This window comes from Penicillium roqueforti, assembly GCF_015533775.1.
Source record: "Penicillium roqueforti strain LCP96 04111 chromosome Unknown scaffold_34, whole genome shotgun sequence".
Lineage (NCBI taxonomy): Eukaryota > Fungi > Ascomycota > Eurotiomycetes > Eurotiales > Aspergillaceae > Penicillium > Penicillium roqueforti.
In genome coordinates, this window is record NW_024067598.1 from 107,587 (window position 1) to 121,285 (window position 13,699).

The 13,699-nt window shown below is 49.8% G+C and overlaps 7 protein-coding genes across 7 annotated transcripts; 3 read left to right on the plus strand and 4 right to left on the minus strand.

Annotated features, from left to right (window-relative positions):
- Positions 1 to 99: 99 nt before the first annotated feature.
- On the minus strand, positions 100 to 1,939 carry LCP9604111_8540 (acyl--CoA ligase; the record flags this gene model as incomplete). Its single annotated transcript, XM_039076695.1, has 3 exons — positions 100 to 1,052; positions 1,112 to 1,747; positions 1,840 to 1,939. 3 exons carry the CDS (start codon positions 1,937 to 1,939, stop codon positions 100 to 102), a joined length of 1,689 nt encoding a protein of 562 aa, XP_038925452.1.
- A 1,255-nt stretch (positions 1,940 to 3,194) lies between these two features.
- Positions 3,195 to 4,187, minus strand: LCP9604111_8541 (40S ribosomal protein uS19; the record flags this gene model as incomplete). Its single annotated transcript, XM_039076696.1, has 5 exons — positions 3,195 to 3,264; positions 3,327 to 3,623; positions 3,839 to 3,896; positions 4,089 to 4,107; positions 4,170 to 4,187. 5 exons carry the CDS (start codon positions 4,185 to 4,187, stop codon positions 3,195 to 3,197), a joined length of 462 nt encoding a protein of 153 aa, XP_038925453.1.
- Positions 4,188 to 4,885: 698 nt separating this feature from the next.
- aspf8 (ribosomal P2 domain-containing protein) lies at positions 4,886 to 5,630 on the minus strand (the record flags this gene model as incomplete). Its single annotated transcript, XM_039076697.1, has 4 exons — positions 4,886 to 5,056; positions 5,117 to 5,285; positions 5,388 to 5,403; positions 5,594 to 5,630. 4 exons carry the CDS (start codon positions 5,628 to 5,630, stop codon positions 4,886 to 4,888), a joined length of 393 nt encoding a protein of 130 aa, XP_038925454.1.
- Positions 5,631 to 5,917: 287 nt separating this feature from the next.
- On the plus strand, positions 5,918 to 7,049 carry LCP9604111_8543 (uncharacterized protein; the record flags this gene model as incomplete). The annotated part of the gene is made up of 2 exons (XM_039076698.1): positions 5,918 to 5,923; positions 5,979 to 7,049. 2 exons carry the CDS (start codon positions 5,918 to 5,920, stop codon positions 7,047 to 7,049), a joined length of 1,077 nt encoding a protein of 358 aa, XP_038925455.1.
- A 361-nt stretch (positions 7,050 to 7,410) lies between these two features.
- On the plus strand, positions 7,411 to 8,798 carry LCP9604111_8544 (ATP-dependent (S)-NAD(P)H-hydrate dehydratase; the record flags this gene model as incomplete). The annotated part of the gene is made up of 6 exons (XM_039076699.1): positions 7,411 to 7,504; positions 7,580 to 7,619; positions 7,667 to 7,713; positions 7,772 to 7,782; positions 7,832 to 7,864; positions 7,917 to 8,798. 6 exons carry the CDS (start codon positions 7,411 to 7,413, stop codon positions 8,796 to 8,798), a joined length of 1,107 nt encoding a protein of 368 aa, XP_038925456.1.
- A 1,257-nt stretch (positions 8,799 to 10,055) lies between these two features.
- Positions 10,056 to 10,409, plus strand: LCP9604111_8545 (putative adhesin; the record flags this gene model as incomplete). The annotated part of the gene is made up of 1 exon (XM_039076700.1): positions 10,056 to 10,409. The coding sequence occupies one exon, from the start codon at positions 10,056 to 10,058 to the stop codon at positions 10,407 to 10,409; it is 354 nt and encodes a 117-aa protein (XP_038925457.1).
- Positions 10,410 to 10,772: 363 nt separating this feature from the next.
- LCP9604111_8546 (DNA replication licensing factor MCM7) lies at positions 10,773 to 13,379 on the minus strand (the record flags this gene model as incomplete). The annotated part of the gene is made up of 4 exons (XM_039076701.1): positions 10,773 to 10,841; positions 10,900 to 12,820; positions 12,878 to 13,008; positions 13,065 to 13,379. 4 exons carry the CDS (start codon positions 13,377 to 13,379, stop codon positions 10,773 to 10,775), a joined length of 2,436 nt encoding a protein of 811 aa, XP_038925458.1.
- Positions 13,380 to 13,699: the final 320 nt, after the last annotated feature.

Below are 13,699 nucleotides of genomic sequence, written 5' to 3' on the forward strand. Positions count from 1 at the left end.
GATACTCTACTCTTCGGATCTTCCATATATCATTCAATTATGAAAACGAACGTGAAAAGATATAAAGTTTATATGGTGTGCATATCTAAGAAAACATATTCACAGCTTGGCTTTGGGTGCCTCTACCACCCCCTTGAACTTCTGCTTCAGAATCCGACGCAGGATCTTCCCACTAGGGTTCTTGGGGATCTCATCCACAAACTGCACACCACCCCGCAGACGTTTGTGGCTAGTGACCTTGCTATCCAGCCATTTGATAATGCTCGCTGCTTCTTCCTTTTCGCTCCTTCCAGAAGACTTGCTCTTGGCGCTGCGAACAACACAAGCCATAGGAACCTCGGAACCGTGTGTCTCACTCTCAATACCAATAACAGCAACATCATCAATAGCATCATTATCAACCAGATGTCCTTCCAGCTCGGCAGGAGGCACCTGGAAACCCTTGTACTTGATGAGTTCCTTGACACGATCGGTAATGTAGAAATTACCCTTGGCGTCCTGGTACCCAACGTCGCCAGTCTGGAACCATCCGTCCTCAGACAAACAGCCCTTAGTAGCCTCTGGGTTCTCGTGATAGCCCATGAACACGTTAGGTCCACTGACGTACAATTCACCAACCTCGCCGACGGCAACTTCCTTGGGTTCGGAACCATCCTCTGGCATAGTCATATACTTGGCTTGCATATTAGGCATCAAGCGGCCGACGGAACCAATAGCCTCGCGCCAATCCTCCCACCGCTGGGAGTGTGTGGTTGGGCTAGTCTCGCTGAGTCCGTAGCCCTGTTTGATGCCAACCTTGATGCGGGAGTAAACTGCCTCTACCAGCTCATGAGTCAGCGGTGCAGCACCGGAGTTCATCATGCGAAGACTTGAAAGGTCATATTTGTCGACCACCGGGTGCTTTCCTAGCAATAGCACCACTGGAGGGACAATGTAACTGAACGAGCAGCGGTAGTTCTGCACGTGAGCGCACCATTTTTCTATGTCAAATTTTGACATGACGACCAAGTGGTAACCCTTATATAAAGCCTGGGCAAGTAGGCAATTCAACCCTAGAGACTCACAGTTAGTATCGTGTTCATCCGAGCATCTACGCGATTGAAAGCTATACCATAGATATGATAGAACGGCAAAAATGCCAGTACCCGATCACCCTTTCCGTCAGGACCACCATTCCAACTAAGGTTTGCCCCTTCAGCGATGTACTGCTGCCTAATATTGGCAACGATATTCCGATGCGACAGCATGACACCCTTAGGCACACCCGTAGTCCCAGAAGAATAAACCAAGAAAGCTACATCCTTCGCGGGAGTGACCTTCTGCTTGCGGTAGCGAGTAGCACCAGAGATATTGCGCACAGAGCTAAAATGCTTGGTCCGCACATCGGGATCCCGCTGGTCCCCAATCAGGATAATGCGATCCTCGGACAAGCCGACTTTCTTCGCAGCTTCCCGCGCAACAGACAGCACCGAGGCCTGCGTTACAAGTCCCTTGGCGTTAGAGTTCTTGAGTTGGAAGGCCAGCTCGTCAACTGTGTAGCCTGGATTCGCAGGCGAAATAATTCCGCCGGCCCAAAGTGTGCCCCACATCACCACGGGTGTGTCGATGCTGTTTGGCGTGAAGAGGGCCAGCACATCGCCCTTGCGCCACTCATACAGAGCTTTCAGGCCCTTGCCAAAATCTAGCGAGGCCTCGCGTAGCGATTTGTATGTGTAATGGCGCTGGGTATCGGCATCTTGATAGATAACTGGTGGGGGTCAGCATGAAGAAAATTCAAGAGAAATGCAAATGCCGTGTTCAACGCAGCGCACCACTGGGTTCTCATTGAATATCACGCACTCTTATCGTCGGGGTAAGCCCTATCCTTGCGCTCAAATAGAAAGGTCCAGAGGTCCACTTCTGGGATGTCGACCAGAGGGTAATTGGAGGCGACAGGCATTATGGAATAATAAAGCCAAGGATTCGATGCCGGGGAATGTGATCGAGGCTCAAAAAGACTGTCAGGTGGAAGACGAAAGGGACGCACACGAGCAACCAAGTATGTACTTAAAAGAGGTGAGATGGGTCTTTCTCCGCAATCTCGGCTGACGGCTTGCCTCGGTCCAATATCGCGGGGGCCCAAGCCAATTAAAAACTGCTTGTTCCTTGACTCTTCGGCATTAGATTGGAGGAACTGAAAGATCCAATCCCATACTGTTCACTGCATATTCCGAATAATCATCTGTTCCGTTGAGGTTCATGCAGGATACTCATTGATATCCTTGACATCCATCCTTGATATCGGCACTCAGAGACCTCGATCTCGGCAGTTTGACAGAGATAAGCAACTACTTCACCGAATGCCGGATGAAACCTTGGAAGATAGAGGAAAGACACTTTTATAAAATAGCTCAGATAGAATAATAATAAGGTCTGGTGAATGGAACATCGCAATGTCATGCCCACCTGGAACCTCACAATTTGATAAGCATCAGCTTCAAACCTTCGAAGTCAGGTAATTTGATAGTGACCTGAAACAGTTTAATGCAAGACTATAATACACAGGACGACGTGGAGCGGCCTACTCATTCGGGAAGAGACCGTTGTAGGAATATATATATGTGTAGCTCGAGATATGTGTCCATGATAGCGATGCAAAGGTATAGAATGTGCTGCCAATGATTGCTAGTTTATATTCCATTACATTTACATACAATGAGGCTCAATAAATAAATAAATTGGATACCCACGATGCCCCCTTCCCCAGAGTAAAGGTAGCGGAGCCCAATTTGTGGAACAATTCACAGTAATGTGTACAACGGTGCAGTCCCCATGAACCTCACGACCTAGACGTAGGGACCATGAGACGGGCCTGTCGGGTGCTGTCTAGTCTGCCCCTCGGAATTACTTGGCCTACAATGTGTCTGGAAATGAATTTGTAGTGTCGTTAGATTTAGACTCCTTCCCCGGCGACACAAAGCGAGACGAGTGAAGGAGTATCTTTTTGACCTCGTCAGATTCGACGAGGGACTAAATCCAGATCCCAATATGATTTCATGCCGACAAGATCTTAAATTGAGTTGGAAACAGCGGACCCAGACTGGAAATACATGCTGAAAAAAAGAGCCCAGATGAGAGTTTTGCTGAATTCCATTTTTGCTTTCCCAGCACCATTTCCTCCACACGCCACTCCGAGGGGAATCGTTTGAAATCGTTTACTTGAGGGGAATGAAACGGGAAGAGTGGGTGGCACCAATACCGGGACGACCGTGCTTGACGGGCTTGCTAGGAGGTTGTTAGTGTGCTGATGTTAAATGGCCATGCGAACAATTCCCGGGAGCACATACTAAGAGATAGAGAACTCAGCCAAGTAGTGACCAACCATCTCGGGCTTGATCTCAACCTGGTTGAACTCCTTACCGGAGTAGATACCGACAACGGAGCCGATCATCTCGGGGACGACGATCATGTCACGGAGGTGAGTCTTGACGAGATCGGGCTTCTCGTTGGGCTTGGCCTCCTGCTTGGCCTTGCGGAGCTTCTTGATGAGACCCATGGGCTTGCGCTTCAGGCCGCGGTTGAAACGTCTGCGGGCACGGGCGTGAACGACATCACGGAGCTGCTCGGAGGAAAGGTCGAGGAGCCTGTAAAAGGATTCAGTCAGGATAATGTCCTTGCTTGTTTATGATCCCTGTTGTCCATTCGCAACGCAGCGACAAAGAGGCGAGAATAAAGATGCCATATGCGGTTCATCCATAATGGTTGTTGACATTGTAAATGACCACCTTCAATTTCGTCTCACGAGGTACTGGCTGCGAATGGATGTCCAAGGATTCGATGATTGGTAATGTAAACATACTGGTCGAGGTCAATGCCACGGTAAGAAAACTTGCGGAACTGTCTTCTCTTCTTGATCTCTGCTCGGCGAAGGTTCAGTCAGCGTCTGCGATCTTGCTGTAGTGCGTATCTCCCATGTCCATGTCGTTCCCCGCTAACGTCTTTCTTCAATCATCTCCGTATAGTCGATTGTAATGCGCGCCGTCTCTTCTCATTCGATTCTTCTGTCCATGGGCGATGGGTAGGGATGGGTTTGCTTGTTCATAACGTACCGGCAGCCTCCTCGGCGTTCTAGATGAAAACTCCATGTTAGTGTATCGCACGGGCTTGAAGGGCGAGGGCGAAAAACTCACGTATTCGATGTCAGCCATTTTTGCAGATATTCCTGTAAACCGCCTTTCGACCGTATCTCGAAAAGCGAAGGAGATGGGTTGTCGGAAATTGTCGTGTCGCTAAGCGGTCGGGCTGCTAACACACAGGCTGTAGGAGGTGGGCAGCACTCGTTAAGCGACGGGTAGGTTCCAAGCCCTAGACACTATACCCTTTCGGGTGATACGTAATTTACTTTGAAACATTGGTTTTTTCTTTGTAATCAAACTCTTTGTATTTTTTATTTACTTGACTTTGCTTGGGGAAACATCAGTAGCGTTTGTACCATTTGTGTAATTTATTTGTATTATGATAACCCATTCCCATGATATGGCAGAATCGGAGGCTGTTGATGGTCCTTATCAAAGTACAATCTGAGTACGCTTACTCCGTAGTTACCATGACGTGGATGATTGAATCTCTAGTTCTCCAAGAGAATTTGACACGCTAACTTTGAGAGCGGGTCTCGGCGATCATTCAAGAACTAAATTTACGCATTGAGAAAAAGTTGTAGCGAAGGCCAGACGAATTGTATTGGCTATAAGCTTATTCCAGCTCACATGAAGAGTCGCAACTGTATCAAAACAGTCTCAACAAAACACACTTGAGAAGCCAACCGGCGCAAATCTTGCCCGGACTGACGAACCAACCAAACATCTGTTCCCCAGAACTATGATTTTTAGGCCTTGGATTAAAGCGCTTAATCGAAGAGTCCGAATCCCATATCCTCATCGGACTCCTCCTCCTCCTTCTCCTCCTTCTTCTCCTCAGCAGGAGCAGCGGCACCACCGGCAGCGGCAGCGGCAGGGGCAGCAGCAGCACCGCCACCGGAGGGGACGGAAGCGAGCTTGGCAGAGCCCTCGGAGATCAGCTATATAAAGAGTCAGCATGCATTTCAGGTAATATATATGCGCTTGCGAGTATCACTGACCACCTGGAGGTCCTTGTCCTTGAGCTCGGAGATGACCTTCTCGACGCGGTCACCCTCAGCGTCGATACCGACGGAGGAGAGGACAGCCTTGATATCGGCGGCGGAGGGGGCCTCGTTGCCGGCGAGGGCGAGGAGCAAGTAGGCGGCAAGATACTTCATTTTGAATGGACTGGAAAAAAAATCTTCATTAGTATCGAATTCAAGATCGAATGCGATCGTACTTTTCAAGCCGCAAAATCGGCTGAGAAGCACATAAATAAAGTGTACGTACCGTTGGTGATTATTATCTGAACAAGAGAAACAATCGATTTAACCGCGAATTGGGCGGAGACTGCAACGTCGAGTTCTGGTGGAAGAGGTTGGTTGACGAAGGATTAACCGAGTGCTCAAAATCTTGGAAAAAAAGGTGGTGCGAGTGGGTGTGGCTAGTGTTGGCGGGACTTCTAAGCGAGTGCTGTGGCGCGGTGTATTCGCTACCACGTGACCTTTGCATATCCGGCCTTGATAATTGCATGCTGGCCCATAAACCTGTCTCTCTTCTCTACTCCTCTACTGAGTACATAACTCTCACTTCGAAAGCTCTTGGGCCAAGTCAGGCGTGTTCTTCACATTTGCTACTTCTGTTATCTTGGAATAACAGAAAATCTGGAGAGAGCCAAGCCAGAGATCTATTCTCATGCTATCGGGCTCGGAGTCATGAAGTTACTTAGTCGTACCAAATATCGACGGTGAGCGACTTCTTTTTGTACCACTCTTCGAATCCAGGATTTAAATCCTCGGGATATCTCTCCTATAATCAAAATGAGTGTATGGCCACCTATCTTTCTCTTCGTTTCACCTCATTTTGACTGACATAGCATAGTTCCTCGATTCCATTCTCTCGTCTATCCAGACGGGTAAGCCCTCCCAACTTCCGGTGACTCAGGTGCCTACCTCGCCTACACCTACCTCGCCTGCGCCTGCTTCAATCCCCAAAAAGGAGGATCGCAAACCGACCGCTGTGCGACGGCCGCCCTCAACCAGCGGGAATGTCAGTGGAGGGATCAAGCGCAAAGCTGATGAACAGCTGCCTCGCCCACCAAAACCAGAAAACAAGGTGGCAAATAGCTCCGCCGCAATGAGGCCTACACTTCCCACGAGGCCAGCGGTATCATCAGTACCACCCAGAGTTGTATCCAAGCCAAATCTTCCGACCACCTCCAGGCCAACCATGCCTAAACCCACCCCCAAACCCAGCTTGTCTGCGACGCCAAAAGTGATACCCCCACGGAAGGAGCCCGACCCCAAGCCCGCATCCGCAGGCGCTGCCACAACCTCGAAGCCGCCACCAAAGGGATCATTTGCGGAGATCATGGCGCAGGCAAAGGCTAAGCAAGAGACGGCGCCTGTGGGAGTAGGGTTGCTACGACACCAACCCGGCTCCAAAGAAAGACTTACCAAAGTGGAGCGCAAGCGGCGCATGATGGAACTCCAGGCCAAGGAAAAAGAAGCGCGTTTAGGTAGGAAGGCTGGATCCGGTGTCTCTGCTAAGGGTAAGCCTGCTGTCCGGCAGCGCGATTCCGAGGGACCCTCATACAAGGGGACGGCCAAACCGACGCAAACTCCCGAACCGCTTACCTACCGTGGTACCGCGGGCCTGCCGTCAAATCGTGGTGGAAATGACCGTCGACACCAGTCTCGCAACCGACAAAATGAATATCTCGGAACTGACGAAGAAGACGAGGGCGACCTCGGTGGCTACGACGATTACTACTCTGATGCGTCGTCGGACATGGAGGCTGGAATGGATGATGTAGACCGTGAAGAGGCGGCTGCATTGGCATTTGCTAAACAGGAAGACGAGAAAGAGCTACGGCAAGAAATGGCGGCTAAGAAAGAGAAGTTGGAGCGCCAGCGGAAATTGGCCGCTCTTGCTTCTAGGAGCAAGCGTTGAAGTTTGGACATTTTATACAGTCAACTGGTTTCTTTTTTTCCTTCTGATCACTTTCCTTGATCTCTTTTGTTTTGGATAGGACTACATGTTAACTCCGCATTATGAGCGTTCGGGGTGTCCATAGACGGGGATGCCTTCATTTTTTTTTGCTTTGAAGCACCATCAATAGCGAGCGCTATATCAATACCAACTTTCTTTTCTTTTGACTATTGTTCTGTACATTGTAGCCAATATTCAATATTGAAGTCATCGGCTTGATATTACAACCCCGGCCCCACTTGGCAGGTGACATCACTCGCGTTCACCTCCAGCATAACCTTGAAAGTAATCTTCTACAATTTCACAATTTCACCATTTCACCATGGAGTCAGTTCATCATGTCTCGGTCTCATCGAAGATTCTCTTCAGCAAGGTGCGCAAGATTGTGCCTCCAATGCTCGAAAAGTTCCACAAAGGTCTGTTGATTATGTTGATAAGTCGATTGAAGCTATCGACCATGCAATGAAAATCCCCGCTGACCAGTAGTCTAGGACAACTCGGCCGGGTAGCTGTTATCGGAGGCTGCGTTGAGTAGGTTGTCTGCCTGTTGACACTGGTATCCTACTAACTGGTATAAGCTATACTGGGGCTCCATACTTCTCATCCATGGCCTCTGCAAGACTTGGTACGTTTCCTAAACAGGCCCATGCTCTCCACTAGATATATTGACTATTGAATTGCAGGGTGCGATATGGTATGTGCGAAAGATGGCATACCTTATGCAAACGACTAACAACCACCAGAGCCACGTACTCTGCGAACGATCCGCAGCACCAGTAAGCTAAAATCCGGCCTTGATTGAACCTACTCTAAACATGTAGTACACAGGTTATCAAAAGCTACTCTCCTAATTTGATGGTACACCCATTGCTTCCAAGCAGCGACACTGTCAAGGACCCCAATTCGATTGATGCACCAGCACTGGCGGGTCCGATCATCGCGATGTTATCTCGCCTCCATGCACTTGTGATTGGACCGGGTCTCGGCCGCGATGGCGTGACGCTAAAGGTAGTCGCGGAAGTGATCAAAGAGGCGCGGGCGCGATCGATCCCGTTTGTGCTAGACGCAGATGGGTTGCTGATTGTGGCGCAAGACCCGGGCCTGGTCAAAGGCTACAAGGACTGTATCCTCACGCCAAATGTGGTAGAGTTTGGGCGTCTAGCCAAAGCGCTGGGTGTCAAGGTCGTCAGCCAAGCGGAGATTGCGCAAGGCGGAAACGGCGACACCATCAGCAAAGCATCAGATGAGTGTGAGCAGCTATCTCGAGCCCTGGGCGGCGTGACGATCATTCAAAAGGGTCCTCAGGATTTGATATCCAACGGGGTTACTAGCATTATCTCTGATAACAAGGGTGGCTTGAAGCGCAGCGGCGGTCAAGGAGACACTCTGACCGGATCACTGGGCACATTCCTTGCTTGGCGAGCGGCTTATCATGAGAAAGTGTGGGACTCTGGGGAGCAGGATAACGAGAAGGCAGCGCAGAGCAAGGAAGATGTTCAAGCAGAGCTCGATTCTGAGAACAAACGCATGTCCCCGACAACGACTCTGCTATTGGCGGCTTGGGCAGGAAGTAGCATTACACGAGAGTGCTCGCGACGAGCCTTTGAAGCCAAAGGGCGGAGCATGCAGGCCAGTGATTTGACCGATGAGGTTCACGGGGCGTTTTTGGACCTGATTGGAGAGCCAGAAGGGTCTAAGACGCACCTCTAGGCTACCATATAAAATGCTACTAGCTATTCATCTATGTACGAGAAAGACAGTGCAGCGGTATACTCCGGAGCATATCTCCATGTACCTAAGCCCAGCTGCATGTAAACCCACGGCAATGAAACATGTCTCGTCCACTTTTATGATGGCTCTCACAAGCGGTGTCTATAGTTGCCAAGAAGAATAGTCTCGAACCCTGCATATCTTAGTCAAAATCTGTCTCCGATATTGCAATCTCGACTGCACTGACTTACGTGGTGTTATATCGTAGCATAGGGCATCTTTTCTTGCATTTTACCTGAGATAAAGAAACTGCTCATAGTATGCGAATCTTTCAGCCTTCAATAATCCATTATCAACATGGTCAAAACCCGTCTTCCGGTGCTGATGCTTGAGACTCGGGCCTGAGTCTGGTCCCAGTTACCAACCATTAGGTGAAAATATAAGACTACCAGCCAATAAAGGTCGTCTGACAACACGATATCATCACCAGACTCGGATGATTGGTTTTGAGCGGGTCCAACAAGGATTAAGTGTGTCCTGGTTGGACACCTTAGACCCTTACCCTTGATGGCATGCAGAGCAATAGAAACCAAAAATAACATGTCACAAGCCCTGCCTCATTCCAGACTAGCCTATGCCCAACTTTCGCGGTCTCGCTTGTTTTCACCTGCCTTTATCAGGTTCCAAAGGTCTGCAGAAGACGAAGTCATTTGCATAAAAGAATGCCCAGCTTGTAACCATAAATTTGCAAGCAGTGTGAGACATTTACCTTGGCAAGTCAAAATTGCACATTCTATACGGCCGTTGACGTCGAGATCTGAATGTGGCTAGAGGGATGGCCCTGAGACATGCACCCCGCCTCCACCCTTGCTAATTCGATATTCCAAAACCTAAGCAGTCTTAGGCGTGCTGCTCAAAGGCAATGTTGGGCTAATAAGCCATCGACATCACCTTGGCCGATGAACATTGGTGGTGTTTTGGGGTATTGTTCCAGATCTCGTATTCACGCCCAACCCCGTACCGTATATGGCTATACCAGGAAACCCAGGCGGAAAATGACCTCGTGATGCAACGCAGGGAACAGGGTGAAGAACGCCTTCTACAACAAAGGAGAATGAAGCTTAAGGATTCGCCTAAGCATACAGATCCTTGGAAACGAGTATATAAGATGGCGAATCTCCCAGCAAAAGATAACGCCATCAGAAACCAATCCCCAGACACAAGACACCAGATCTACAAGCCCAATCATCCATCAATATGTATTTCCCCATCATCACCTTGATCCTCGCGACTGCCTCCCTGGTGGCCGCTGACCCAACATCAGGGCCCCAGTGTGGCACCTGCAACCCCATCTCAGGCGAGAACGGATGTGACCCTTCCACCTCGTGCATCAACACGGGAACATCCTTCCACTGCGCCTGCCGCGCTGGTTTCAAGGCATCTCAGTACAACAACGACTTGCACCATCAGTTCCGCCTGCCGATGCCGAACTATGAATTCCTTGTTTTCGTTCCTGAGTACACGGCTTGCAACACCCCGTGTGATGATCCGTATGCTGCTCCTTCCGATCTTTGCAACGAGGTCAGGCTTCAACACCAGTGCGCGGCTTAGAATATTGGTCCGTGGTGGGAGTGATCAAACAAGATAAAGGGGTAGTGCAGTAGGCTCAAGCGGAACCTATAGCGAGATATTCTGGCGGGTTTTCTGGCGGATTGCATGTGTACATGGGTCACTCCTTAATGGAAAGAATTTGCTTTAGTGGAGAATTAGCATGTAAATGTAGATTAAACAAGTAGACTGAGAAGATCTTCCTAATTCATCTCACGAAATCATAATAACCGACTCCATTTCCCCAAGAATATACCCAAACACCCGTCGCCTTAATTTTAGCCAGTTTCACATGCATCTTCAACACGTACAAGAAGTCCGACATCAAGAAAACAAAAACAAAAACAAAATGTGAGACTTTCACAATTACATGTCCATATCGTCATCGACTTCAGTGAAGAGCAGACGCGTGCCGTTGCCAGTGACTTGCCAGAGCTATAGAGAACATTGTTAGTAAAAAAGCACGGTACATTTGGGAGTTAGCCACACTTACGTTCATCTCGGCATATTCATCGATAGTCATGGTGAGGTTATCTTCAGTGAAGCCTCGGGCCAGTACACGCTCACGAATACGTTTCATGCTCATCTCGCCTTCCTCTCCATCTCCAATGGCAGCGGCACCACTCTCCTTCATACTACGGATCAAATTGTAGATCTTGCTAGATGGGGTGTTGTCGCTACCCTGCTCGCCCTCACTGTATAGAGAAGCCTTACTGATCTCAATGAGACGCAGAGCCTCATCGACATCCTCGCGAACAACCTCCTCACTGAAGCGAAGACGAGCAAGTGCCTGCGAAAGACGAACAATGCCGAGCAGAGTACGGGGACTGACATGGGAAAACTGTCTCTTCTTGGACTCATCGATCTTTTGTCTCTTGCGCATGGCCACATAAGCACCAACCATGTAATCGGAAACATTGGTAGGCACAATAGGACGGTAGCTGCGTGCCTTGGCAACATACTGACGGACCTCGTGGGGAGTGAATAGCACGCCAGCTTCTTCACTCTCCGGGTGCTTGTTGTGCATGTGGACGTAGGTGACGTGTTGGGCCAGCTCCTCGTCGCCCTCGCGGGACGGGGTATCCAGAAGCAGGAACATGACATCAAAACGAGAGAGCAGAGCGGCGGGTAGGTTAATGTTCTCCACAGGTGACACCCGAGGGTTGTAGCGACCATATAGCGGGTTGGCCGCTGCGAGGATGGAAGTGCGGGCGTTGAGGGTAGTTGTGATACCAGCCTTGGAAATGGAGATAGTCTGCTGTTCCATCACTTCGTGAATAGCTGTTCGGTCTGAGTCCTCCATTTTGTCAAACTCATCAATACAGCAGATACCGTTGTCAGCGAGAACAAGGGCACCTCCCTCCAGCACCATCTCGTCTGTGACGGGATCTCGCATGACTGCGGCGGTGAGACCGACACCACTGCTTCCTCGTCCCGTGGTGTACACGCCACGAGGGGCAACCTTAGTAATGTATCGAAGAAGCTGGGACTTGGCGACACCAGGGTCACCCATCAGGCAGATGTTGATGTCTCCACGGATGTGCATGCCGTCACCCATCTCTTTCGTGACACCGCCAATCAAGAGCAATAACAATGCCTTCTTGACATCAAGGTGTCCGTAGATTTCGGGTGCAATCGACCGTGAAAGGTACTCATACATATTACCGGAACGTTGGTGTTGCTCGATCTTGCGAAGAGTACGGCTATCCATACCCACCTCATTGTAGGACTTCTTGTGCTGTGTGATGTGCTGGGCATCCAAGTATGTGTCAGTCAGCAGGCCGGCGCGAATAGCCCGGAAACCAGTGTAGGGAGTGGGCAAGAAGATGCCTGCCACATCGATAACGTCGCCGGGGTTCAGTTGACGAGTCAGAGCGCCGTAACAGTGAACAGTCAAAGCGCGAGGAATATGGCCCACAGGGACCTGGTCGGCCATTTCCTGGATCTTCACTTCCTGGAAAGGAACAAACTTCGATGCACGAGTCGACAGGAAGAGCTGACCCTTCGAGTTGTTCTTCTTGCATTCCTCCGACAAACATTCGGTCAAGGGGAGGAATTGCTTGGTGGTGATGGGCTGGAACACCTCGCAACCACAGCGATCGCAAGTGTAGGCGTTGATCTGTACAGCTGGCTTGACATCTGAGACACGGGTGGTGATACCGCGGACTGTAATCAAGGTGCCGATGTGCTCACCGCGTACATAACGGACGGCGAGAGCTTTGGAATCGCGCTCGGCGCTAGACCCTGAGGGTGTGAGGGGCTTGAAGTTGACAGTATATCTGCGGGTGAGCTCCGGAGGGAACATCGATGGGGCAGTCGCAGCAGCTTCCATGTCGGCCTCCATCGCAGTTTCCATAGTCTCATTCCGCTTCTCGCGTTGAGACATGATCACATCAAGCACATCGTCTTTGAATCTGCACGATAATTAGTTTAGCAGTCTGTGCATTCACATATAAACAGATTTGACATACGTGACATCCTTTGTCTCCCTGGGCATAACCGCATCAATCGCTTGAGAGATGACATCGATATAGCGTTTTGTGTTCTTTTCGATAGATTGGACGAGCTTCAAGTCTTCTCCCTCGGGCAAGGATTTCTCGAACTATTACCAACATTGTAAGCTAGAGTTTAGTCAGAGGGGCTCATATTGATACTTACAATTGACAGGTCATCCAACTCAATCAAGATATTAGATTTATCCCGGTTTGCGATATCCTGCAGAATTTGCATGTACTTGAGCTTCGGCTCCCGGTGCCTCCTTGCTCCTCGGGTGTTTGCCCCATTGGTCTCATCGGCATCATCCATGAAATCATATTCATCACTAGTCCCGTCGTCGATGTTCAGATCCTCCAATGCCTCGGTCGCAGCGGCTTCCGAAGACGATTGGAAGGTCTTGAACCCCTTCAGGAAATCCTTGAAGCTATTCAGTTGCGCGGAATAATCCACAGGCGGGGGGTATTGAAGGAGAGACATAATAGCAAAGTGCGCTCAATTGAAAGCGCAAAGAATGGATAGTGTGATCGGGAGAGAATATAAGGAAGAGGGTCCGTCCAGTGTCTATCGGAGCCCCAAATTCGCTGGGTAAAACGCGAACGCGAGGTCGGGACGCGCTCAAAAACGGGACTAACCCATTTAGGAAAGGTATCAATTCCGACGGATTATCACTTTATCCGCTAACAATATATCACATGACTCGTCATCGGGCCGAGGCGAAAGAGAGATGTAGTGTGGAGTCCGGGGTCGCGTTTCTACGAGTTCACGATTCGCTCTCCTCCTTGTCTTTCCGGGGTCCA